General features: G+C 47.2%; 1 protein-coding gene across 4 annotated transcripts in view; it reads left to right on the top strand.

Annotated features, from left to right (window-relative positions):
* The window catches only part of ALPK3 (alpha kinase 3), a 48,906-nt gene extending 23,599 nt beyond the window's left edge, over positions 1 to 25,307 (top strand). For 2 of the 4 annotated variants that reach the window (XM_059678001.1, XM_059678000.1), the window contains 9 exons: positions 7,854 to 9,933; positions 10,928 to 11,075; positions 11,442 to 11,569; positions 11,695 to 11,730; positions 15,283 to 15,563; positions 16,017 to 16,105; positions 16,834 to 17,054; positions 18,843 to 18,891; positions 19,505 to 21,108. In XM_059678001.1, the coding sequence (XP_059533984.1) occupies positions 7,854 to 9,933; positions 10,928 to 11,075; positions 11,442 to 11,569; positions 11,695 to 11,730; positions 15,283 to 15,563; positions 16,017 to 16,105; positions 16,834 to 17,054; positions 18,843 to 18,891; positions 19,505 to 19,850 (3,378 nt within the window). In that variant the 3' untranslated portion in view covers positions 19,851 to 21,108. Of the gene's footprint in view, positions 1 to 7,853; positions 9,934 to 10,927; positions 11,076 to 11,441; positions 11,570 to 11,694; positions 11,731 to 15,282; positions 15,564 to 16,016; positions 16,106 to 16,817; positions 17,055 to 18,842; positions 18,892 to 19,504; positions 21,109 to 25,128 lie in introns of those variants that run through there. The other 2 variants (XM_059678002.1, XM_059678003.1) reach the window with 2 other exon arrangements.
* The last annotated feature ends 1,161 nt before the right edge of the window (positions 25,308 to 26,468 follow it).

Here is a 26,468-nt window from a genome sequence, read left to right as displayed (position 1 = left end):
AATTTGTGCTGTTATTCTGGGCATGGCACTCTACTTCTCATTATTTCATGAGTATTTTCTCATGGTTCCTAAAAATTAGTTGAAAAACTTCATTTTTAATGGTTGTATACGATGCCACAGTATGTATATTTTAACCATTTCCTCCATAGTGTTTATGCTTTCCTTCCCTATGTGAAGGTTAGTTAAATACTAATCTTTATTAAGAAAAATTTTATTGCTTGAATTATTTCATTTGATTTTTAAATTAATCTGGAATTGATTTGCGTGTATAGAAAAGCATCAGTCTCTAGATCAATTTTTGGTTAAGTGGGTAATTTCTGCAATTATCGTTTGTTAATATTCAACCCTTACCTATTAGTTTGTGATTCTTTATATAATAATTTTTATAAACATTAAAGTCTGTATATACACATCTGTCATAATCCATTCTGTTTGTTGGTTCTTACAACAGAATGATCTTGTTTTAATTATTATAGTTTCAATTTCTGGCAGAGAAACCCTCTTATACTTGTTTAAAAAACTTTTCTTAGCTCTTCTCTCTTGTTTATTCCTCTAGAAAAACTTTAGAATCATTGTTTGAAATTGTCCAAACTCCCATATATCATTGTTTGTTTTGTTTTTACCTTGTATCTTTATATTCACCATTATAAAAACCCCCACATTTTTTTAAAAAAGTGATGAATTGCTCTAAGAAAGTAAGCCTATAAGAAGGAAAAAAAAAAGTGATGAATTTTTAACAAGGTCAAAAGCCTATTAAATACTTTCCTGGAAAACTAAAGTCAGATTTGCATTTTGGATGGTCTCTTAGTAAAACTTGCTAAATAATATATTTTTAAACAGCTTTATTGAGGTATAATTTATATACCATAACATTTACCTCTTCAAAGTATATAATTCAGTGTATACAATTCAGAGTTGTGCAGCCATTGCCACAATCCAGTTTTAGAACATTTCCATCGTTATAAAAAGATCCCTGTTCTTTTTTGCTGTTAATCCTTGTTCCCACTCCCAGACCCAGGCACCAATTTATCTGCTTTCTGTCTCTATACCATTGGCATTTTGATTGGGATTGCGTTAAATATAAGAATTAATTTGGAAAAAATCTATATATTAATATTTATCTTTTTCATTTGGGAGCATGGTAGTTATTTCAATTATTCAAACCTTCTTATATCTTTTTAAGTTCTGTTGTCTGCTTCATATGGGTCCAGCATGTCTCTGGCTAGGGTTAAGTACCTTAAGGGTCTCTGCTTCTGGAATATGATACCAACTGTTCCTCCCTCCTGCAGTCTGTCTTGACTTCCTTTCCTGAAAATAAGGGTTATCTCTGGCAACTCAAGTTAGGCTTCCATCTTGGATATGGATGAGGAGCAGATGCCAGAACAGAGGCCTCTTGAGTTGTTAAGACTGTCCAGAGACCCTCCCTCCAGCCCGGCCATGCTGTTCAGACAGCTCTCTCCCTGGGCAGAAGCAACCTTGCCTGCAGGTATTTGGTGAATGGGAACTGGCCATTAGTGTTCTCAAAGGCTGCTTTTTAGTGCTCTCGCATGGTACCTTCTCTGAGACTGCCTCAGTTCTCTGGAGCTGAGGTACAGCAGTGTGGGGACACCTTACCTCAGAGGGACAGTATAGCTCTGCTGAAAGCCTTGAGACCTAAGTGTTTCTTCTTTAAAAAAAATTATTCTCAATTACAGTTGACATTCAATTTATTTTATCCTAGTTTCAGGTATACAACATAATGGTTAGACAATTATATAATTTATGAAGTGATTCCCCCCAATAATTCAAGTACTCACTCACCTAGCGCCATATCCACCTGGCATCATACCAGTGTCTCTTTTTTTATTTTAATTTTTAAAAATTTATTGATTTTTAGAGAGAGAGAGAGAGAGAAACACTGATTGATTTATTATTCCACTTATTTATGCATTCATTGGTTGATTCTTGTATGTGCTCAGACCAGGGATTGAATCCACAACCTTGGCATATCAGGACAATGCTCTAAACAACTGAGCTACCAGCCAGAGCTAGAGTGTCTCCTTTTAAAAGTGTGTATATATATATATATATATATATATATATATATATATATACACACATACATATATATTTATTGATTGATTGATTTCAGAGAGGAAGGGAGAGAGAGAAAGAGATAGAAGTATTAATGATGAGAGAGAATCATCAATTGGCTGCCTCCTGCACGTCTCTATTGGGGATGGAGCCTGCAACTCAGACCGTGACTTCCTGGCTCATAGGTCAACACTCCATCACTGAGCTCCATCAGCCAGGTGAGACTGTCTCTTGAAAAACCCTGTAAGTTCCGAGGATAATGATCCCAAAATGTGGACACTCCCCTCCCATAATAAGGGCACTTTAGTTTTAGAGAATACGTGAATATAAGTATTTTATGAGAGCATTGAAGGGAGTAGAGGTTGAGGAGAGACATGATTCTTGCCTTAAGGGATTATCCAACCAATCAAGGGGACTAGACTTATACCAGATCAAAGTCAGAGGATATGGACAAAATGCATTGTTTAATTATTTGATAACTTGGATAAGCAAATGGCAACACACAGATTGGGGAAGAAGACCAGAATTCAAAGTACTACTTAGCTAGTAATGTACGCTGTTTTTATTTTTTAAATTGATTTTTAGAGATAGAGGAAGGGAGAGGGAGAGAGAGAGAGAAACAACAGTGTGAGAGCAAAACATCTATCAGCTGCCACCTGCATGCCCCCTACCTGGGATTTAAGCCTGTAACTCAGGCATGTACCCTGCCTGGGAATCGAACCAGCAACCTTTCAGTGCATGGGATGATGCCCAACCAACTGAGCCACACTGGCCAGAGCAGTGCTTACCTTTTTAATTTTTTTTTTTACTCTAGTATTTCCTGGCCTGGTCTTAATATAATTAAAAATTCAGAAGTAAGCATAAACTTGGACAGAGAGAGCTTCAGGAGCCCTCTAGATCAACGGTCACTAACCTTTCGGGCCTCACGGACCACCAGTGGTCCGTGGACCACCGGTTGGTGACCGCTGCTCTAGGTCAGGCTTGAGGACTAGGAAAAGGATCTCCTGTTAGTGGTTGTAGTGGCAGCAGAGGCCATAGGTGTCTAAATTTTATGAGAGGCAATATTTCCCCTCCTTCAGAGGAGCTCTGGTCCCAAGAGGGTGGGATGAACCCCTGTTTTTGTTTTTGTTTGTTTGTTTGTTTTTAGTCCTGGGTCTCTTCCTTGGCCCAAGAATCAGGCTCATGTAAGGAAGTATGTGACAGAGAGGGGTAAATGAAGACCCTGTTATGTGACAGAAAGTACAGGGGAGATCCTGGAGAGGGGGAAGTTCGGGAAAATGACTTCATAAGCTGTTTATAAAGTCCTGGACTTATTCCCAAGCTGTTCACGCATGGATCTGGTTCTGAACAGCGAATCAAAAATGTTGAGACTGGAACTAAGAGACCATCGTTCAAATCCCAGACCGGCCACTGGATGGCATACAGAGAGGACAGCACAGCAGAGGCTTTGAAAACAGAACTTGCATTGCAACTACAACCTCAGAGGCCGAAAGGAACTTATATTCTGACACAACCAAGTACATTTGCCATGGGTACATGGGGTAGGAAGCCACTAATTTTTTGGGGGGAAAGGGGAGAAGAGGAGTGAACTCATAAGTCTTCATAGAAGAAAAAAACTTGAATGAGGTCTTCAAGGAAGTGAAGAAGTCCTCCAGGTGAGCAAGGAAAAGGTTGAGACTGTCCAGTAGAGGAAAAACCAAAGCGTTTATAAAATAGCACTAACTTACTGTAATTGGTACAGTAAGTTTGTGTTGGGTGGAGGAACCAAAGAGGTGAACTTGGAGAGATATACCTGCTGGGACCCTTGCTGATGGAAAGGCTTTGATGATCATAGAAGGGTTCATTTACTTATTTTCATTTTAATTTAATTTCATTGAGTATCTGTCATGCATGTGGTATAAAACTCAAAAAGTATAAAAGGTATTGGAGCCCTGACCAGTTTGGCTCAGTGGCTAGAGCGTCAGCTTGTGGACTGAAGAGTCCCAGGTTCGATTCCGGTCAAGGGCATGTACCTTGGTTGTGGGTACATCCCCAGTAGGGGGTGTGCAGTAGGCAGCTGATCGATGTTTCTCTCTCATCGATGTTTCTAACTCTCTATCTCCCTCCCTTCCTATCTGTAAAAAAATCAATAATATATATATATTTTTTAAAAAGGTATTGGAGAATATTAAATCTTCCCTCCTTCCTTATCCCCACCACCCACTTCCTCTTCCTGAAGTCAGTCTCCATTATTGGTATCTTGAGCATTCTTCCAGAGCTATTTTCTGTGCATTTACATATATGTGTGTGTATCTGTGTATTTTCTACATAAAGGTGGTATATGATACTTTCTCGCTCATACCTTGCTTTAAAATTTTTTTATTGATTTCAGAGAGGAAGGAAGAGGTGGGGGGGGAGAGAGAAACATTAATAAGAGAGAATCATTGATTGGCTGCCTCCTGCATACCCCCTACTGGGGATCAAGCCCACAACCCGGGCATGTGCCCTGACAGGGAATCGAAGCGTGACCTCCTGGTTCATAGGTCGATGCTCAATCACTGAGCCATGCTAGCCGGGCCGAACCTTGCTTCTTTTTTATTTGTATGTTTATTTTATTTATTTGGAATGGGTTGTACTATAATTCATTGGATCAGTCCTGTGTTGATGGAATTTAGGTAATTTCTAATCTTTGGCTATTGTAAACTGCGCTGCAATGAATATTGGCAGTAGAGACAGAGAGGGAACAGACGTTGAGAAACTGAGGAAGTGGGTTCAGTTGCACTCAGGAACTGATCAACTAGGGCAGTGGTTGGCAAACTGCGGCTTGCAAGCCACATGCGGCTCTTTGGCCCCTTGAGTGTGGCTCTTCCACAAAATACCACGTGCGGGCGCGCATGTACAGTGCGATTGAAATTTTGTGGCCCATGCACAGAAGTCGGTATTTTGTGGAAGAGCCACACTCAAGGGGCCAAAGAGCCGCATGTGGCTCGCGAGCCACAGTTTGCCGACCACTGAGCTAGGGTGAGAGAAGTGAAGGTAGCTTTAGCCAAAAGTTCTCTTTTCATGAGCCTTGTGTGCAAAGTCAGAATTTTCTTTGTAAATTATAGACTTCATGTCCATATTAATATATCCTAATCCTAGAATATCAGAAATTAAAAGAAGTTTCTAATATATTACTAATTGCTATTTGTTGGCTCCAAGGTATTTTTGTCTGTTAATATCTTACTGATTATAAGAGAAGTTGGAGGAGTGTTTTTATTAAAATTCTTTGCTTAGTCAGACTTAACATTTGATGGCTCCTGATATTTACCAAACTCTTCTATTTTTCTCTACTCATATTCATTCAAAATTCTATATTCAGTAAAGTAACTGTATATTTCCTAATTAATTTATATTTTCATTATATATTTAAAAAATTATTATATGATCTGTTTCCTTTGGTGTTGTGTGTGGTTCTTCTGATACTTAGAAGTGTTTGTGTATAGTAATTTATAATTAAAATTTTGATGTTGTTGTTAATCTTCACCCAAAGATATTTTTTACATTAATTTTTTTTAGTAGGAGGGAGCGGGGGGGTGGGGGGGGGAGAGAGAGACATCACTGTGAGAGAGACACATTGTTGACTGGATGCCTCCCGCACACGCCCTGACCGGGTCCCAGGATCAAACTTACAACCCAGATACATGCCCTTGATGGGGAATCAAATCTACAACCCTTTGGTTCTTGGGATGCTCTAACCCAGCAGTTCTCAACCTGTGGGTCGCGACCCCTTTAGTAGTCGAACGACCCTTTCACAGGGGTCGCCTAAGACCATCCTGCATATCAGATATTTACATTATAATTCATAACAGTAACAACATTACAGTTATGAAGTAGCAACGAAAATAATTTTATGGTTGGGTCACAACATGAGGAACTGTATTTAAAGGGCCAGAAGGTTGAGAACCACTGCTCTAACCACTGAGAACACTGGCCAAGGCTGTAATTTAAATTTTATATATATGTCATTAATTATTTTATCTTTTCAGTCAGTGTCTTTTTAAATTTTTTGTAGTGGGCAAGGATAGTTTCCACTTCCTTCCCACCATTTTCCCCTTTTATTTTCCATCTCCTATTAGTCTAAAATGTTATTTCTAAGTGATTTTATTTGTATTAGTTAAACATCTTCTATTTTCATATTACCTGGCTTTTTAGCTTTGAGTAATGTCTTTGGTTTCTGGCTTGTATAGGTCAGACATTTAAGGGATTTACTCCACTTGTCACCTTCCCCCTTCCCCTTTTGTGCTAGTTAAATAGTTTCTGTATTGTCAGGGCATAAAACATTGACATTCTGATCTGCCACTCCAAGCTCCTATGGTTTTAATCTTGGTTCTACAGTTATATATTTCATTCTCATCAATTCGTTGGCTATGGTTTTTCTAATCACCTTTAGTTGAGTGAAGTTTGTTCTCTAGAAGTTTCCTCAAGCAGGGAACATATTCCTTAACTCCTTGTATGCTCAAAAATAATTTTCTTAGCTAAGCAGTTTTCAGGAGGATTCTTCAGTAGTGTACTTTTTAAATTTTTATTGATTTCAGAAAGGAAAGGAGAGAGAATCAATGATGAGAAAGAATCACTGATTGGCCGCCTCCCATAGTTCCCCCAATGGGGACCAAGCCCGCAACCCTGGCATGTGCCCTGACCAGGAATTGAACAGTGACCTCCTGGTTCATAGGCCGATGTTCAACCACTGAGCCACACTGGCTGGGCCAGTAGTGTACCTTTCCCTGTTTCCTTGGACACCTCCCTTATAGGTTTTCTGCTTGATTTCCATCCAGCCCTCCAGGATCCTATAGCTCTTGTAGGTGGAGTTTGGGGGCTTATCACCCTAGGATGAGTCCTTTATGTACAATAACTTTTGCTGCCATATTCTGAGACCTGCTGAACGGTTTCCCTATTCACCTGCTGAGCTGTTTCACTGATTATTTCCTCCAAACAGCTTTTGTTCCAGCTCAGGCGCCCAGTGTTGAATCTGTCCGCTTTTGACAAAACTGGCCCATTTTTATTTATTTTTTAGACTGTGAGTTTTATTTACCTCCAGTTTCATAACAGTAGAGTTTGTTTGTTTTCTTGTTTACTTTGTTGGTTTTGATGACATCCAGGAGGAAAGAAGCAGATTACTATCTTATACTATTATGTTTATGTTTAAATAATAAATCCTTTAATTAGAACTTAAATGGGTGGCATTATAGTATAAGAGCAAAGAACATGGGATTTGGAGCTTGGCGCACCTGGCTTCTAAACTAAACTCTGCCATTTACTATCCATCTGGTAACGGACAAATCAGACCATTAGTGTTTTCATATCGAAAAGATTTTCACAAAGCTATCTCATATTGTTGTGAAGAGCGAGGTGATATATAGCCTCACTTCACCCATAATCATTCCATCCAGGGCAATGAGGGACAGGAGGAATGCTCAGAAGCCCTGGGGGACAACTCCCCTCCAAATCCCGGGGGCGGGTGGGATACACACGAGCAGGTTCTTTCAGGAAAGCAGGATCTCTTCAGGGAGAGGGGAGAAGGGCCAGGCTGGACCTGGGTGCTGGGGATTCCCTAGTCTAGATTCTGGGATCAGGGGTTGGGGTGGGCAGCTTTGGCACTTTGCCACATAGCCTTTGCCTCCCAACCCCTGTGGGCCCTAGAAACCAGGTGGCAGGATTCCCATCAAGGCAGTTTGGATAAGGTCAGAGGAGGCTGGTATGCCAGATTACAGATCCTGAGGCCATGAGTTAAGTTCTTGCTTTTATCCATGTGTTCTCAGGTCCCGGAGTCGCAGGCGACCATGGTTCCTACTGTATCGGCCAGCAGCAGCACTGGTATAGCCTCTGCTGGTGGCAGCACCCCCAGAAGTCAGAGCATCATTGAGCCCATGGATACAGAAACCCAGGAGAGTAGAACATACGCTGACTGGAGACATGGAGGCATGAAGAATACAGAGGCTGATGGGAAGATGCAGGTGGACGGGAGGACACAGGCAGACAGGAAGACACAGATGGACATTGTGACACAAGAAAGTGAGAGGACAGAGTCAGACAGGAGTTCCCAGAAGGATGTGGTAGCACAGGGAAGGACAGGGACACAGGCGGAAAGGACACAGGAAGACAGAAAGACACAGGCAAGTGCGAAGACACAGGAAGACAGGATACAGGAAGATAGGAGGACACAGTCAGAGGGGAGTGTACCCATAACTGTTAAAGTTCAGTCAGAGAAGAAGTCAGTGACCAACCTCAGCCCACAGTCCAGAGTCCCTGAACCCTCACCTTCAGAAGGTTCCAGTTCCCAGATTATTGCATGTTTTGAGCAGAGTCCAGAAAGGTCCTCTGTCCCAGAAAAACCTGGCTTCATGCTCAGATCTGGAGAGGCAGCAGCAACGGCCTCTGGTAACCAAGAGGAAATGGTGCTGGGTCCCCTATCAGAGGGCCTCAGGCTCCCAGCACAGCTGCTTCCTGAGGATAGCTTGGAGCAGACGGGAGGAGGGAGATGTTGGGGGCCGGAGTGGTCAGGTCCGGTCAAGGACAAGCCAGAGGAGAGCCTGTTCCAGTGCCCCAAGGAGGAGCAGCCGGGGGAGGTGCTTTCTGTGGATCTGGGAGGCTGTCCTCCCGCCGGCCTGAGCCTAGATGTGCCTACTCTGCCTTCTCCTGCTGGTACTGGCCTGACCGACAGCTCACAGCAGGGGCTGCCCAGCACCCCCACTTCTCAGCACATAAGTGCAGCTGCCTTCTTGCCCTCTGGGGACCAGGCCTTGCTGAGTTCTGCACCCTCAGTGCACCTGGGGCCTGGGACCCCCACCCAGAATCACCCACCGGAAACCATAGCAGCCAGCAATGAGGGAGCCTGCGCCAAGATGTCAGATGTGGAAGGGAGGCCCTCAGGTACCCAGAGCTGTGACCCTGGTCTCATAGATTCCCTGAAGAACTACTTGCTTCTCCTGCTAAAGCTATCCAGCACAGAGACGAGTAGAGGGGGCACAAAGTCCCAGGAAGGAGCTGCCCCCAGGGGTCTGGCACCCTCACCCACACCGGCCCCCACTCTGGAAGTGGCTGGTCTGAGTCCGCAGACATCACGGCGCATCCTGGAGCGTGTGGAAAACGACCATCTGGTGCAGAGTGCACAGACACTACTGCTCAGCCCCTGTACCTCCCGCCGCATCACTGGCCTCCTGGACCGTGAGGTGCAGGCTGGCCAGCAGGCCCTGGCTGCTGCCCGGAGCCCTGGCTCCAGCCCCCTCACCGTGCCTGCCATCGTGGTAGGCGAGGAGGAGGACCCTGGGCTGACCTCAGAAGAATCCAGTAAGGGTGATGGAGAGGTTCCCCTTGAGGGGTCTGGCCTCCTGGGAACCTCTCAGGAGAGCAGTGCGGGGGGTCTGCTGGGGGAGGCAGGTGGGCAGGCAGCCTCTGGTCAGAGACCCCTCTCAGCAGAGAGCAGAGCCCAGGGACCCTCCCGAGAGGAGGAGTTCCCACAGGAGGCGCCAGCAGGACTCCCTGCAGCCACCCCTGAGGAACTGGCTCTGGGGGCCCGGAGGAAGAGGTTTCTCCCGAAGGCCAGAGCAGCAGGGGATGGGGAGGCAGCCAAGCCTGAAGAGAGGGAGAGCCCCACGGTTTCCCCCCGGGGGCCCAGAAAGGGCCGTTCGCCTGGGTCCCCAGGGACTCTAGGGCGGGAGGAGCGCTCTCCTAGCCAGGGCCGAAAGGCAGGCCTGCTGGAGGTGCCGCAGGCAGAGGAGCAGGCAGCAGGAGGCCTGGGCTCCAGCCCCAAGCCCAGTGGGCTGGATGCAGAGCCGACCCTGGATGAAGGCAAGCGGGAAAGCCCGGGCAAGCCGAGGAAAGCCAAGGACCTGCTCAAAGGTGAGCGGCGGTGGGGACTGGGGTGTGGCTCCGCAGAGAGGGCTGCCCAGCCAAGGACATTGCTGCAGCTGCTAGAGTGGCGCGTGCCTGCTAGGGATTTACAGGGACCTAAAGATATTCTTGCGTCCTAATCCCACAGGCTTTGCAATCAGGAAGGCCTTCTCCTCCTGGCTCTGCCACTTGGAGATGGTAATAGAAGCAACTTTGTAACATTGCAAGGGGTTAAATAAAATAGAATAAATCAAGTACTCAGCACAGAGATTGACATCCACGGCATCCTACCTCTGTCATCATCATCACCATAATCCCCTTTCCAGACTTGTCCCATGAGTATAGAGTGGTAGGAACGGCGGTTCAAATGCAGGTTCCTAGAGCTGAGGCCTGGAATGCAAATGGAAGTTCCTCTCTTGTTTGTTTGTCTTTAATTCTCACCCGAGGATATTTTTTCCCATTGCTTTTTAGAGTGAGTGGAAGGGAGGGAGCGAGGGAGGAAGAGAGAGATAGAGAAGGAGAGGAAGGCAAACATCGATGTGAGAGAGACACATCGATTGGTTGCTTCCCATACAAACCCCAACTAGGGGCTGGAGAACCTGCAACTCGGGTACGTGCCCTTGACCCGGAATCGAACCCGCCAGCACTTTCTTTGGTGCACGGCTGACACTTTCTCTACTGAGCTACACCGGCCAGGGCCAGAAGTTTCTCTTTCAACTGCTGTCTGTATCCTCAGCTGGAAGGCTCGCCCTGGCTCGTGAAAGGGGTTTTAGAGTGGGTTCTTTCTAGCTAGGATGTGTGTTTTTGGGGTCAGGGAAGATGCTTCAGAGAGAGAGGTGGGGTGCAGCTGGGCGTTGTGAAGGAATGGGCTTATGTGGAGACTTGAATCCTGTTTTCTCTCAGCCTGTTCCAGCAGGGACACCCAGGGAAGCAGGGGCAGGGCCAGAGAGGGCACAGATGGAGGGGAGGAGCTCAGTCCTCTTCCCTGGTTCCCTGCTCGCAGCCCCACAGGTAATTCGAAAGATTCGAGTGGAGCAGTTTCCTGATGCCTCGGGCAGCCTGAAGCTCTGGTGCCAGTTTTTCAACATTCTTAGTGACTCAGTCTTGACATGGGCCAAGGATCTGCACCCAGTGGGCGAAGTAGGCAGGAGGTAAGCTATCTGGAGGCTAGCTCCCCTGACTGGCTCCCTAATTACAGCAATCATAAAATCATAATGTTGGGCATTGTCCTCATTTAGGCCTGTCACTCACTTAACCCTCACAGTAACTGTACGAGGGAGATTCTATCATTCTCATAGCAGAGAGGGGGGAGATAGAGGCTCAGAGGTATTGAGTCACTTGCCCAGTGAGTGTCAGGACTGTAAACCAGACCTGTGTGATCTTAACCACAGTACCTTGCTGCCTGCCCCAGAGCTCCCAGCAGCCTGAGAGCCGGGCCTGAGGAGCCCCAGGACCTCCTCCTGGCCCTGGCTGTGCCGTGGTGATGGCTCTCACGGAAGGGTCTCCACTCTCTGCAGTGCAGGGGACGAGGGGCCGGCGGCCTTGGCCATCGTGCAGGCGTCCCCTGGGGACTGTGGCATGTACCGATGCACCGTCCACAATGAGCACGGCTCGGCCTCTACTGACTTCTGCCTCAGCCCCGAGGGTGAGTTTGCCCTGGGCCTGCCTGGCCTGGCTCCGGAGGGAGGGCAGCAGTCGTCTGCGGAGATGGTGCTCTCCCTGCGCAGACCCATCTGAGGACAGCTGCTTCTCTTCTTTTTCTCCACACAGTGTTGTCAGGATTCATCTCCAGAGAAGAAGGTGAAGGTACGGAGCACCTTGGGGGAGGAGTGGGTGGCCTTCATCCCTGCCCGCCATCTGTAGGGGGACCTTCTCCAAGGACTTGGAGTCTGTTCCAAATGCCATGTTTGCCTTCACAGACAGCTACTCTTTGCCTCCTAGTTCAGGAGATGCTAGAGGAGGAGGAGGATAGAGGAGGACGGCTATTTTAGAAGATGGAGGCAGAGGTGGCTAAGGGGGCCCTTTCCACAAGGAGTTAATTCAGCTCTGTGCCCTTTGCCTTTGTCAGAGTGCTTGACGAAGGGCAGGACAGGCCTCCAGGGCACATCTTACCCTGCCCAGCACCCTTCCCAGGATTTCTCACAGTGGTCTGTTCATTAGATTCACACGGGAGGCTGGTGGAAATGCACTTTCTTAGGTCCCACTGCAGATCTCCTTAATCACCGTTTCTGGGGAAGGACCTAGGAAAATTGCATTTCTAGTAGGCGCCCTGGTGACTGTGATGTACCCCAACATTTGATAAGCATTTTAAAGGTCCAAACATGAGAGGAAGAGTCTGTGTTGCTCCTGCTAGAGACATACTAAGGATTAGACTGTGAAGGTTGCTGGTGATGGAAAGATTCCTAGAGCTTCATTGGCCAATTAAAACATTAATTCCTTCCTTCATTCACTCATTTAATCACTCATTGAGTCAACCAGTGGCTTCTGTTCAGTTATAAAATCAAAAATAATATCAAATCTAACCTCATACCTAAAAACTCAGTACAGGCATACCTTCCTTTATTGTGCTCCAAAGATGTTGCATTTTTTACAAATTGAAGGCAAGACCCTCTACCAGCAAAAGTATTATATTCCCTTTATTGCAATACTCGCTTTATCGCAGTGGTCTAGAGTCAAACGTGCAGTATCTCTGAGGTATGCCTGCAGTAATTCTTTAATATCATCAAATATCCAATCCTATTTTCCTGGTTGTCTCACAAGTTTTGGGTTATTTGAATTAGAAACCACTCATTGTGTTGAGCTGACATATCTCATAAGTCTGTCAGATATGTAAGTTCTTTCACCCTCAATTTTTTTCTCTCCTTACTATTTATTTATTTGTTTAAATATTTTTATTAATTCCAGAGAGGAAGAGAGAGAGAGATACAGCAATAGTGAGAAAGAATCATGGATTGGCTGCCTCCTGCACTCCCCTCACTGGAGATTGAGCTCGCAACCTAGGTGGTATGCCCTGACCAGGAATCAAACTGTGACCCCCTGGTTCATAGGTTGAAGCTCAACCACTGAGCCACACCAGCCGGGCCCTCTTTGTTATTTATTTGTTGAAGCCATGTGCTGTGTAGGATTCTTACATTCTAGATTTTGTTGGTTATAAAATCATTGAGCATGTTGCTCCATCCATGTGCTTCTCTAGAAGATCGAGAGGCTTGGTCAGAGTCACGTATAATTGTTTTGGCAAGGCCACTTCACATGTGTGCAGTGTGTTTTCTTTTGCATCTTATCTGGACTCACATAACAACTGATTGTTTTACTTTTAGTGACGTTAAGATTGATTACTGGGTCCATTCAGGAGTTTTCTGCGTGATCCATCCCCTTTAAAAGTTAAAAAACTGTATCTGATACACCCATGTTGTTATCTAGGGGTTTTAATAGTCACTGATTATTGTCTAAATTCATTACTTCATTAGAGTTTGCAACATGGAGTGTTTTAATTCTGTCATTTCTTTTTCATTAATTGTTTTTCTTCTGTAAAGGAGAAATGGTTATTTGGTGACCCCGAGTTGGTACCCTGGTATCCTCCAAAGGTCACCAAAAAGACTTGTTTTGTGTTTGTTTGGTGCAGGGGGGAGAGGGTTCAGTTATAATTGTGAACATAGGGATTTTTGATATATTTGATATGTTTAATACATTGCAGAAATTATTCATTTTTGTTGGTAAGATTGTCTAATTTTGGCGAGTGGAAGCCCCTTCAGAAGGTTGGTTCCTCTGTCCCTTTGACAGACCTCCAGTTATTTTACTAAACACACACACACACACACACACACACACACACACACACACACACACACACACATATCCTATATAATAAAAGGGTAATATGCAAACTGACTCTAACAGCAGAATGACTGGGAATGACTGGTCACTATGACACACACTGACCACCAGAGGGCAGACATTCAATGCAGGAAATGCCCCCTGGTGGTCAGTGCGCTCCCACAGGGGGAGCTCTGCTCAGCCACTAGCAAGGCTGATGGCTGCCAGTACAGCGGAGGTGGTGGGCAGCACTGAGGATGTCAGACTGCAGCTTAGGCCTGCTCCCCGCTGGCAAGTGGACATCTCCCGAGGGCTCCCGGGCTGCCAGAGGGATGTCTGATTGCCAGCTTAGGCCCAATCCCCTGGGGAATGGGCCTAAGCCAGCAGGTGGTCATCCCCCAAGAGGTCCCAGACTGTGAGAGGGCACAGGCCGGGCTGAGGGACCCCCCCCCCCCAAGTGCACAAATATTTGTGCACCAGGCCTCTAGTATATATATGTATGTTAAGGGTGATCTTTTCCTTTTTTAAAAATATATTTTTATTGATTTCAGAGAGGAAGGGAGAGGGAGAGAGTGATAGAAACATCAATGATGAGAGAGAATCATTGATTGACTGTCTCCTGCATGCCCCACACTGGAGATTGAGCCCACAACGTGGGCATGTGCTCTGACCGGAATCAAACCATGACCTCCTGGTTCATAGGTCAATGCTCAACCACTGAGCCATGCTGGCCAGGCTCCAGTCATTTCCAATAGCTTCTTTCTTTTCTGGTCTGACAAGATGATTCAGGTCCATCCAGTATATGTTCTGCCCTAGGCCTGGAATCAACCATTTCTTCAGGGAGCTCTGGTTCCTTTTAGTGGGAAATAGTATTTAGTGGTTACAATCTGAGCATGAGGGGGGTATCCTGCTACTGGATTGGTCCTGAAAACTTTTTGTTAGAGTCGAAGATGTTGCTTGAGATGGAATCAATTATTCATTTGATCAAAACACCTAATTCTAAAACAAAGTAATTCTGGTTTTTTATATTGACTAGAGGCCTGATGCCTGAAATTCATGCAAGAGTAGGCCTTTCTTCCCCTGGCTGCTGGCACCGGCTTCCCTCTGGCACCTGGGACCTGGGCTTCCCTCCAACCACTGGCAGTCACCCAGGACCGGGCTTCCCTCGCAGCCCCGGCTTCGTCCGGAAGGTTGTCCTGAAGGATGTCCGGAAGGACATCTGGTCTAATTAGCATATCACGCTTTTATTATAGATTGCCACTTCCACAGAAAACCCCTGCCTTCCACACCACTAACCATGTTCTTACTATGTGATGGGCACTCTTGAGCACTTAACACGACAGGCATGTATCAGATATAGTTTCTGCCCTCAGGAGCTCACAGTCTGGTAGGGGACCCACGGTGTACACCAAAGAGCAATAATGGACAGAGAGTGAGCACACCGGGTGGTGGGTGGGAGACTGTTCCAGCCTTTTCCTGCCCTATAGACCCCACATCTATGAGGCAGGAGCTTGTAGTTTCCACGTTTTTCCTGTTTCCCTTCAGTTGGAGAAGAGATTGAAATGACTCCCATGGTGTTTGCTAAGGGTCTGGCTGACTCTGGCTGCTGGGGGGACAAGCTCTTTGGGCGCCTGGTGAGCGAGGATCTACGAGGGGGTGGACATAGGTACAGCCTTCGGAAGGCCTCCCAGGCCAAGGTCATCTACGGGCTGGAGCCTATCTTTGAGTCGGGCCGCACGTGTGTCATCAAGGTGTCCAGCCCGCTGGTGTTTGGGCCCAGCAGTGAGACTTCCCTCCTGGGCAGAAACTACGATGTCACCATTCAGGTACTGTGTCCCATTCCCACGGCCGTCCTGCATTCTCTCCCCTCCTCCCTTTTCCCAGCCCGGGTCCTGTAGGAAAGCCCAGTATAGAGGCAGAAGCCATCCCAGCCTCAATCTGTGAGGGTCCTGGAATGATCTTTGAGAGCCTGAGGGGTAGCCTGAAGTTACATCTTTGGGGTCTTAGTTTTCAAACTAGATTTTTGCAGCAGAATCCTTTCCAACTGCCACCAGATACAGAAGCCTTATATGAGAGATAAGAAGGGAGTGACTGGGTGGGTGGTCTGTGTTGTGCCCATTCATCGGCCTCCTTGCTGTCCACAGCATGGCCCTGGGGCACTGGCACTTATCACCAGGGCCCCCTGGCATCCTCTAGCAGATGGCCTTCCCACATGGAGCTGGGCATGAGAGGACAGGGAGCTTCCTTGCTGATCAGGATGTGTTCTCTGTAATCCACAGGGGTGCAAGATCCAGAACATGAGCCGGGAGTACTGCAAAATCTTTGCAGCTGAAGCCCGGGCTGCACCTGGCTTTGGGGAGGTGCCCGAGTAAGTGCACAAGGAGGGGGCGTGTAGTGATTTCACAGATTCTCAGGGGCATCCTGAGTTATGACCACATCCAGATGGGCCCACAACCAACTCTGTGCTCAGCTTGATGGTCCTACAAAATCTAGAAACAGAGACCCCAGGATTCACTGCCTGCTTTAGGAAAGCCCCTGCTCTTGTCTTCAGTCTCCTCTTAGCCACCCCAGTTCCCTATCCCGTTGTCCAGTTTCTGCTAATTGCAAAATGTGAACATAGCAGGTTCTGGGCCTCTCTGAAGGTGGTAGGCACACTGGTCAGGATTCTTCTGTGGTAACCGGCAGAGTCATGTGGGTTTGTAGGAGTCAGCTCTAAAAGATAATTATTTTCACTCGCCTACTCTTGAATATTGGCATCTAGCTGACATTGAGCCACAGTCTGGTTGAATCTTCTCAGGAGGGGTTCCTTTCTGACACATGCTGGTCTCAGTTCCCCCCTTAAGCACAGAGTCCTCCTGTGTCCATAGCGTGGTCCAGTTCTACTCCCTCTGACCTCAGAGAATAGAGAGGACTCAGAAGTCAATGCCTCCATTTCCTTTCTTGATCTCAGGGCGGAGCTCCCCTCCCTTGTTGCCCTCCAGGCTCAGAGCTGAGACTTCTTTCTTGGAAGGGTCTTCCTTTTTGATCCAGTTGAGATGGAGGTGGGAGCTTTCTGCCACCCTACTTCCTGCTCACTGCAGGTGAAACTGTGTTTAGGATCATTCCACTGTATCTGATCTACCGGCCTGCAAACAATATCCCATATGCTACGCTGGAGGAGGACCTGGGCAAGCCCCTGGAGCCTTACTGTTCCCGGGAATGGGGCTGTGCTGCTGCACCAGCATCAGGCAGCTCGGAGGCCGTGCAGAAATGCCAGGCCTTCCAGCACTGGCTCTATCTGTGGACGAATGGCAGCTTCCTGGTCACAGATCTGGCAGGTATGAGGGTGTGAAGGTACGTGGGCACGTGTGTGAGAGCAGGCCCAGGGTCGGGGGGGGGGGGGGCTTGTGTACTAGTCTACAGCCCACTTTCTCACTTTCCTTTGCTGTTGGCAATAACCTGGTGAAGTAAATTGGACAGGCACCATTTTGTATGCAAGCTTAATACATACCAGGGCCTCCTGTAGCCTCGTCTGTAATCACGGTTGTATTTAAAGGCATGCACTCCAGGCTCCACTTAAAATTTTAAAAGAATTTGGTTAAAAAAAATTACATGGGCTCTAATTCAAAACCCACGACCATCTTTTCAAAATCTCCCTTCCTCCCTTCCCTGCAGCTTTGCTCTGGACTTTCACTCTCCATACTACCCAAACTCGCTTCCACCCCAGCAGCGGAGCTTTACTGTCCCCTGCCTCCCTTTCCTCCTCCATCCTCATTAGCTTTCTTTTAATGTAACCAATCTATCTGGCTTCTTCCTGTTCCTCCCATTACTCAGATTCTTCCCCAGCAAAGGAAGGCCTGCAAGCATGAATCCTCCCTCCTTCTCTGACCATCCCCTCCAGGCCTACTCTCTTTACACAACTGGGCAGGAAAGAGGAAAAGATAAAACTCTCTACAGTGGTTAGAGAGGAATGCTGGGAATATCACACATTGTTACATATAGCCCCTGGTGTAAATAAGTGAGGAAACCAAAGGTCAGAGAGAAAACTGGCTCAAATGTGCCTTTCAGTGAGGTTAAACTGTATAATAAATACCGTTTTTATAACTCCATATATTTAGGGGTGGGGAGGCTAGTAGCACATTTAGCCATTGTCGTTCACTGTATTTGTAAACTCTGAATTGATCCTTCCTTCCATCCATCCATCCATTTAACTTTACCAAGTATTGGAAAGGTAAAAGGTGAATTAGGAATGGTCATTGTCCTTAAGAAGCTGTGATCAGTATACAATTTCTATAATGAGTAAAATCATGTAGTAGAAAGACTTGAGAGTTAAAGAAATTAGATTTAAGTCCAGACCTCATTGTTTTCTAGCTGGGTCTATGTTTTACAGAGAAGAAAACTGAAGCTCAGACAAGTTTGGTCATTTAATCTCTCTGAGCTGCAGTTTCCTTTCTCTCTCTCTCGGAATAATAATATTGTCCCTGTTAATTTGTTACAATTAACTGAGACCATCTTTGTGAAAGCCTTCTGCAAACTAAAGTTCTGTGCAGGTGTAAGGGAGCATCATTATTATAATACAAAATGGAATGTGGTAAATGCTGAGACATCACAGAATTAATATTTATTGCATAACTACTGTGTTTCAGACACTAAATTGGAGTCCTACATGTTCTGATTTCCTCAATACCTCATCTACATGGAGATAGTGAGTGACTTGCCAAGTTCAAACAGCTCAAGTGACAGAGCTGAAATGTAAATCCAGGTCCGTCTTGACTCTCAAGCCCACATTTATGCTGCCTATGGTACTCAGCCTTAGTGAGAGGCAGGTTTCAAGAAGAATACTATCAGATTGTTTGAAAATGCTCAGTTACTGAATGAATGAATGAATGAGACTTTGCTTGAGTCACTTAACTCTGAGCCTAGCTCCTCACCTGTAAAAACGGGAATGTTATTACTACTACTAATACAGAAATACACCACGCTGCCTGTGAGATAGGCCTGTGGTGATGACCCACTGACAGGATGCCTGAAGATGTGCCCTGAAACCTGGCAAGTTTCCATCTTGGAGACCGGGGGCCTAGAACCAGCCCTGGCTGCCAGAACTCAGCTTCCAACTTTCTTTCCAGGGGTTGACTGGAAGATGACTGATGTGCAGATTGCCACCAAGCTGCGAGGGTGAGTACTTCTCAAGGACAGAAGCCTCTGAGAGTCTTCTTAGGGTCTAACATGTCAAAGTTCTCCTGGTTCCTCAGCCCTGAGGTGCTAGGCCTATGGTCACATGGTCCTAGTTGCACCCCTGGCCATGTAGTAACACCCCAGGGGTTGCCAATCCCCACACGCTGTGCGCCTGCCCCAGACCGGGACCAGCAGCTCCTGACGCCCACACACAGGGTCACCTGCAATTCTGGGCTCTGACTGTACCTGGTCCTCTTCCTTCTCACTCGAGAAAGCTCATCACGACACAGATGAGCAAGGGCCTGTGAGCAGAGTGATGCCCTAGAGACTGCTCTGATTTATATGAAAAAGGCAGATCGTCTTCACAACAGTTAGTGTCCCACATGATGAAATCCATGTGCCAGGGCATAATGAGACCTCAGTTTAGAATTGAGGTTTTAGATCTGCCACCTGGGGTAGTACCAGGTAGACTCCCCAGTACTGACTGGTAGGGTATATGTACCTGGAGCTAGCCTGCTCACCTTGGAATGCAATAAAGCCATCCCAAAGCCAGCCCCTCAAGGACCCTCAGTCTGGGTGGGACTCCCACTCAGCTCTTACTGTTTGGCTTCAGATACCAAGGCCTCAAGGAGAGCTGTTTCCCTGCCCTGCTGGACCAGTTTGCTTCCTCCCACCAGTGTAACACCTTCTGTGAGATGCTGGGGCTGAAACCTCTCAAAGGCCCCGAGGCTGCCCACTCCCAAGCCAAGGCCAAAGGCTCCAAGAGTCCATCTGCCGGCAGGAAGGGCCCGCATCTGAGTCCTCAGCCTCAGAAGAAAGGCCTCCCCAGTCCCCAGGGCTCCCGGAAGAGCACGCCAAGCTCCAAAGCCACTCCTCAGGCCTCAGGGGCAGTCGCCACTCAGTTATTGGGACAGCCTCCCAGCCAAGAGGGCGGCTCCAAGGCCCAGGGCACGCGGTAGCCCCTACAGGAGGCTGGGGGCCTCCACCCAGCAGCAGACCAACAAGGAAGCAGCTTGAACCGATGGAGACTTTCCCAATACAGACAAACTGGAGAAGGTGCACCGAGCAGGCACCACGTGGGGGCCTCTCTGCGCAGCCTCTCCTCAGTCAGCTCCGCATCAGATGGCTTTGGTGCACAGCACACAGCCCAGTGGCCTCTCCTGGTGCCATGTCACCAGGGCTCCCAGGCCTCACCTCCAAGTTTCCCAAGGGCTGAGGCCCTCCTTGAAGTTTACACTGGCCACTGCTGGAGGCTCCCTGAGTCCTCTGCATGAGTTCTGCACCCTGACCCCTTGCCCCAGCCAGACCCTGCCATGCAGGCCAGCACTTAACCCTCCGCCCTTTGCTCAACCCTGATCTCTCCCTGACCTCAGGGCTCTAGGCTTCCTCTGCTGTGTGACTCTCAGGGTGTCTTCTCTTTCAGACTACTGCGCCTCATTCATCCCAGCTTACCCTGCAACTAACCTGTCCCTGTGCCCATTTGGGCCTCTTCAGTCCTGTGCGGTGGTCTTTGGTGGCATGTGTTCTTGCTTTCTTCTCCCTTCACTCAGGCACTCACTTGCCTGCTTCCTGTGCTTTCTTGTACCCCATCCACCATCCCTGGCTTTGAGCGCAGTTGCAGCCTGCTGCCTGCCCTGCACTGACTCTGCTTGTCCCCTTGCCTGATGGCTTTTCTAGCCTGACCTACCCCCCTACCCACCAGGATCCAGGTAATGAGCAGACCCTCTGGCCTCTGGTCTACCCCATCCACTCCTCCCCTACTTTTCCCAGGCCCTCTGCCTATGAGGTGAGAACTGGTACAGGGGCTGTGTCAGCAGCTGTGGCCAGAGGGAAAGTGTGGACTTTGTGGGCCTTGTGCTCCATACTGAAGGAAATGAAGTCTCACATCCCCTCCTGGCTGGGGATGGAGAGCTGGGACTCTTCTCCACGGGGAAATGGCATGGGGGTTTTAGGAAGGATATAAACCACCTACCTGCTGTGAGGACTGTCTCTGTGCCTGGGACTTAGGACCCCTACCCCCAACCATTAGCTCTTGATTCTGAAGCTCCAGCTCCGGGACCTCATATTCGGGCTCCCAAGGAATTGCTGTGCTCAGCCCAGCACCCCGTGTCCTTCCTGAGAGCCCAACCTGGAAGCCCCAAACGGGGTGGGTCTGGAGCTAGCCTGCTCCCCTTGGAATGCAATAAAGGCAGCAACTGTGTTTCCTGCTCTCCCTCATCTGGTGTGGTTGTAGGTATATGGACTCAGGGTCCCCTCTCCCCAGGCAGGTTCTCCCTGGGCCGACTGGAAAAATGGATCCATGTGTTGGCTCTTGGATTGACATTTAGTCTCAGCCTTCTGTGGCCACAGCTAGACAGTCCATGCTGCTTATACAAGTGGGCTGATGGCTTGTGCTCCTTAGCCGGGTGTCTATGAACTTGAGGGCAGATTGGAATTGCTCCTTCATTTGGGAGAGGAATCCGAAGCAGGAAACCCGAGAGGGTAAAGCAGAGCTGGGGACTGGGGAAACGCCACTGTTTCTGGCTTCTTCCACTGCAGCCAAACCAGCTCCGGCGCCAGCCAGCGTCTGCCTCCCAGCCACTCACTGACCACTTCCTGCCTCCCAAGCGGCAGAAGGCTTCTCATTCCCAACCCATTCCCTTCCCTCTGTGGTTTGGGATTTTCCTTGCCTGATGTTTGCCCTCTCCATGCTGACATTTCTGACTTCTCTATCTCCTCCTATGACGTTCCCCACTTTCCCCTCTTGCCCCATTGTGCCCCAACTCGCCCACCTGCCTATCCCCGTTGGCCTGGTGAACTAGAGCAGGAATATTTTCCATTCATTTATTTATCCATTCATTCAGCAGACATATAGTGAGCACCTCCCTACTTTATGTCAGACTCTGAACTGACAGTTGTTGGGGATCAAAGATGCATGATGTAGTCTCAAAAGAGACCCTTTCCATTAGGTTTCTTGGGTTTTTGAGCAACAGAAATGGACTTGGATCAACTTAAAGAAAAAAGGTTCATGAGAAGAGTGTTGGGGTAGCTCACAGAGGAATAGCTGGACATTTAGCCTTGAGAAGCGGGGAGCCAGGTAGCTCCAGAGCTTGCCTCCCACGAGCTACTGCTGTTGTCAGGTGGACACCATCCAGCCACTGGTCCCAGTGGGTCTCCCTCCAAGGTTCACATTCCTGGCATGGGGCTCATGGAATGGGAGGAGGGCAGTTTCCAGAGGATGGGGATTCTCACCAGAAGAATGGTGGAGAGTGGGAGGGTAGAAAAGGCTTGGTGGGCGACGACAAATGATACCCCAGCACACACACACTGTTCTTCCCATCTGCTGTATTACGACTCCTCCACATACAACCAAACACAGGTTTCTCCCTGCTTAGGGAGACCATTCAGGCTCACTCCCAATGACTGAATCCACGGGTAATGGCTAAGCTACCACTCTCCAAAGTCCAGTGTCACTAGTAATACTCCACCCTCTTTTATCACAATCCCATTTTGAAATCTTGCAACCCGTGGATTAACTGGTAAAATTAACCATTTTCAACCAAAATAATATAACCTAGCAAGAAAATAAGTATGGGTAAAAGCTACCATCCATTTCTCTACCGGGTCATCGGAACTAGTGTTTGTGACTGGGGATTTTTGCCGGTCGGAGTGACCTAGGTCTTCAGTTCTGAAATCCAGCTCCTTAGTGGTCCTGCCGGGTCGCAGGCATTAACCACTGGATATGGCAGTACTAGGAATGCTCTAGGAATCCCCATGTCCATCTGTGCCCCTTTCCCATAGCAGCAAGCATACTTTTCCATAATAGAGTTCATCATATTAGCTACTCCCGCAACCTTTTGTGTGCTGCTCAGAGGTATAGGAGTCCGAAGTGGCCAGATAGAATCCTTACTATGACTCTTTGAGGAGGTGTTTCCTTGGGGACTAAAACCTCTACACCAGCCTGGTCCCAAACCTCACGTCTGAAAAAAGTATTGAGATTAGTGATAACAGACCCTCTCCTCTCAACTTCCTAGCCTGTAGAAGAAATAGCATCATGAATTGGCTGCCAGTTCAGAGCTGATGCTATAAGCTGCAGGCCTGACCCAATCTTGCAAGGTATTGTTTCTCAGCTGGAGCTATAGCTGAGTTTTCAGTAAACCATTTCATTATGCTGTCAAGCCAACTGCTTCTGGACTATGGGGATCAACGCATTACTTTAGTTGTGTTGCAAAGTGCATTCTCTGGTGATGTTTACAGCATTTCATAATTCCCTGGATATTGGTGGTAGAGGAGGTGATGGGTAAGGAAAGCAAATCTAAACCCAGGAGGGTCCATAACAGGGAAAACAAATTCCTGTCCTCTTAAAGCCATGGGCATAGACCGAGGGGAGCTCAGCAGTGGGGCAGGAGAAGGCATTGTGGGAGATGGAGTGAGCAATCCACATACACGGCTGTCCAGTGCCTTCAGAGACCTATTCTGGAGTGCCCACCCTCTGATGGGGTGCTGCTGGCCATGCCTCACTCTGGCTGGGTGGATCAGATGATTCCAGTTCACAGGGGTAGCCTAGCCACCTGGATGCTGTAGCCAAGCATTTAAGTTTTCTCAGAGGCAAGCCAGAGGGCCACGTCTCAGAAAGGTGATCATTTTTGTCCAACGTATCACTTCTTTCCAAACCCTGGGTTCCCCTGCTGTATTTTTCTAGTCAGTACTTGCCACAAGCTTCCTATAGCATTCTGCTCCGTCTCAGGCTATAAATGGCTCCCCAGCATTCTTCAGACAGACAAACACCTCATACATCATGGAATCTGCCACTGGTGGCAGAACCCTTTCTACTAAAGGCTTTCCCAGCTGGAGAGCCTTCATTTGCTCTAGGCCCAACTCAAAGCTGGTAGCCTTCTAGGTCAATCAATTAGTAAGCAGGATGGAGCAAGATGCCCCAGAGTGACTTTTTTAAAAGTTTTTTTTACTAGAATTGGGTCTTAATGGTAAGGTATTCAAAATACAATAATTTGTTCCACATTATGGAGGAATACTCTGACCTTAACCCCTTGGCCTCCAGGAACTTATTAGGGTGTTAGGCCTTTGCATTTTAATCTGGTTTATCTCCCACCTCTGACTCACAAATGCCTTATCAAGGCTTCTAGGGAAACTAGAGGTGCTGTCAGCGTGATAGAACTTAGTGGTGATGAGGTCAAGGTCCCTGTGAGCCAGGTGGTGGCACAGTGCTAGACAGATAAGATATTCTATATGTCGAAGCCAGGACAGCAACAGAGTACTGCTTCCCTGCCAGATGAAGATGGCATGCTTCTGATGTTCTCTGTTCATCAACATAGAGGAAAAAAATGAGTTCACTAGATGAGAGGATTTTTACCGAATGCCAGGAGCTGGGATGAATTTGCTTTAACAAGAAGACCACTCTGAAGCAGCACCTGCAATTGGAGTCATCACTTTGGGAAGTTTACAGCAGACAAAGACCTCCTGGTGTCTTGCTCTGGCCAAGCTGAACTGTGGTAGTAATCACTGTGACTTCACTCTCAAGACATTGGTAGTAACACCACTGTTTACAGTTTCCTCAGGAATATGGTATTACTTTTGATTTACCATTTTGCTAGAGAGGGCAAATTCTAATGGCTTGCACTTGTCCTACTATAGTCACTCTTACCCCGCAAACCAGAGAGCCATTGTGAGGTTTATACCTATAATATATCCATTTCAACTATACACTCAACCCCTGGTTGGCTTTGGGATTTCACTATAGCATAAAATTTGATCTGTGAATGACCCTCATTGATTGGCAGACCACATGCTTTTCCATTGTTCCCAGAAACAATGGAAAAGCTTGGAGCCAGTGTCCTACAGTGTCCTCTCCCCAGGTTTGGGTGTTTACCCTCTCTTTCTATAGTCCCCAGGCAAAGGCCCAAACAGATCCCTCTGGGAAGGCTGCAAGGAAGGGTTACAATATTTCCTAAGTGCTAAAGTAAGGTTCCTCTTCAAAGATAATTGATTTCCTCTCCATTGAAGGTCTGGAAATTAAGAGATTTTGACTCTACCTTGGAATCTTGAGAAAGACCTGTTTTCCCGCCCAGAAGTCTTCAGTCATAGCAATAACTAGGGACTATCTTAGGGGATGCCTGGTCTTTTTCATTCCCGGGACCTAGTGATTGATTAGCCACAGCTAGAGGTCTGGTTTTCATGCCTGTGTGCCTTACGATGACTTCCTACTTTGTTCCTTCCCCCTGTCTCTGCTGCTGAGACCAGGAGCTCATTTTCACAGCAGCTCCCAGGCCTGGAGAGGAAAGCCAGCAGAGCCTCACCAGTTAATTTCTCGTGGCAAGGAGCGAGACCCGCGGGTCCTGCCAGAGGATAGTGAGAGGGTGGATGGACTGGATGCATGCCAAGGACCCAATAAAGCATTCTTGTCTCCTGAAATCTGTGAGTTCCTGCCTTTTTGGATTTTTGGTCTTTTCATTTAATTTTGCATAGTCAACATTTGGTTCAGATTTGTATTATTTAACAACCCCCACCACCCCAAAAAACCTGGTAAGCAATGTACCTGACTGTCTGAGCTTCAACTTTGAATGCAGAATCTCTGGTGAGTGAACATATAAACAAATATAAAATATAACCTGCACCAAAATTATGTTCTGCTATCTTGGTCAAATAGCCTTAAAGGAGTTCCCATAAAGTTTTCCTTTATTTTCTGACAATGTATCTAGTTCATACAGTTTCTTCTGGGTATAACTCTTCTTTTCCTGCTCTAATTCTGCCTCACATTCCCTGGTCTATGTTGAGAGTGGATTCTGATTACTAGCAGATCAACAGTGTAGCATGGGGCAGGGTCGAGGTCTCCATTTTGCAACTCATGCTGTAGGTACCCCTGAGCTGATCAAATTCAGAGAGGCTGTCTCATTGATAACTAACTTACAAGAAAATGGAAATTGTACACCCAAAACCCACCACCTTGCTAATTTTTAATGAGAAATTTTAGCTGTCCAGGAAGCTGACACTAGTGTTTGCCTGACAAGTAAATTCTTCCCTTTTTCTTCTGAGAGGGAAAGTTTAAGGGAAGCCGCATTATGAGAAAGTTGTTTGATAAGCATAGAACAAATCAGACAAACCTCAGTTCAAATCCAGCTTTACTAGTCATGTGAACTTAAACTTGTTGCTTAACCTCTCTGAACTGAGAATGCCTCTTTTATATTTTATTTATTTTTAAAATAATTCTTTATTGAAAATATTAAATGTGTTCCCCTTTTCCCCCCACTGCCCTCCTCCAGCCCTTCCCACCCCCCACCCCAGGCCTTCACCGCCCCATTGTCTATGGCCATGGGCCATGGAGATGCCTCTTTTAAAAAAACATATATTTTTAAAAATTGATTTCAGAGAGAAAAAGGGAGAGGGGGAGATAGAAACGTCAATGATGAGAGAGAATCATTGATTGACTGCCTCCTGCATGTCCCCTACTGGGCATCGAGTTCACAATCCAGGCCTGTGCCCTGACCAGGAATCGAACCATGACCTCCTGGTTCATGGGTCGATGCTCAACCTCTGAGCCACGCCCTCATTTAAAAAATATCTTTTCACTAATACAGATCTAT

The sequence above is a fragment of the Myotis daubentonii genome, chromosome 21, assembly GCF_963259705.1.
Source record: "Myotis daubentonii chromosome 21, mMyoDau2.1, whole genome shotgun sequence".
NCBI classification, from domain to species: Eukaryota; Metazoa; Chordata; class Mammalia; order Chiroptera; family Vespertilionidae; genus Myotis; species Myotis daubentonii.
This window is presented reverse-complemented; position numbering and strand designations above follow the sequence as displayed.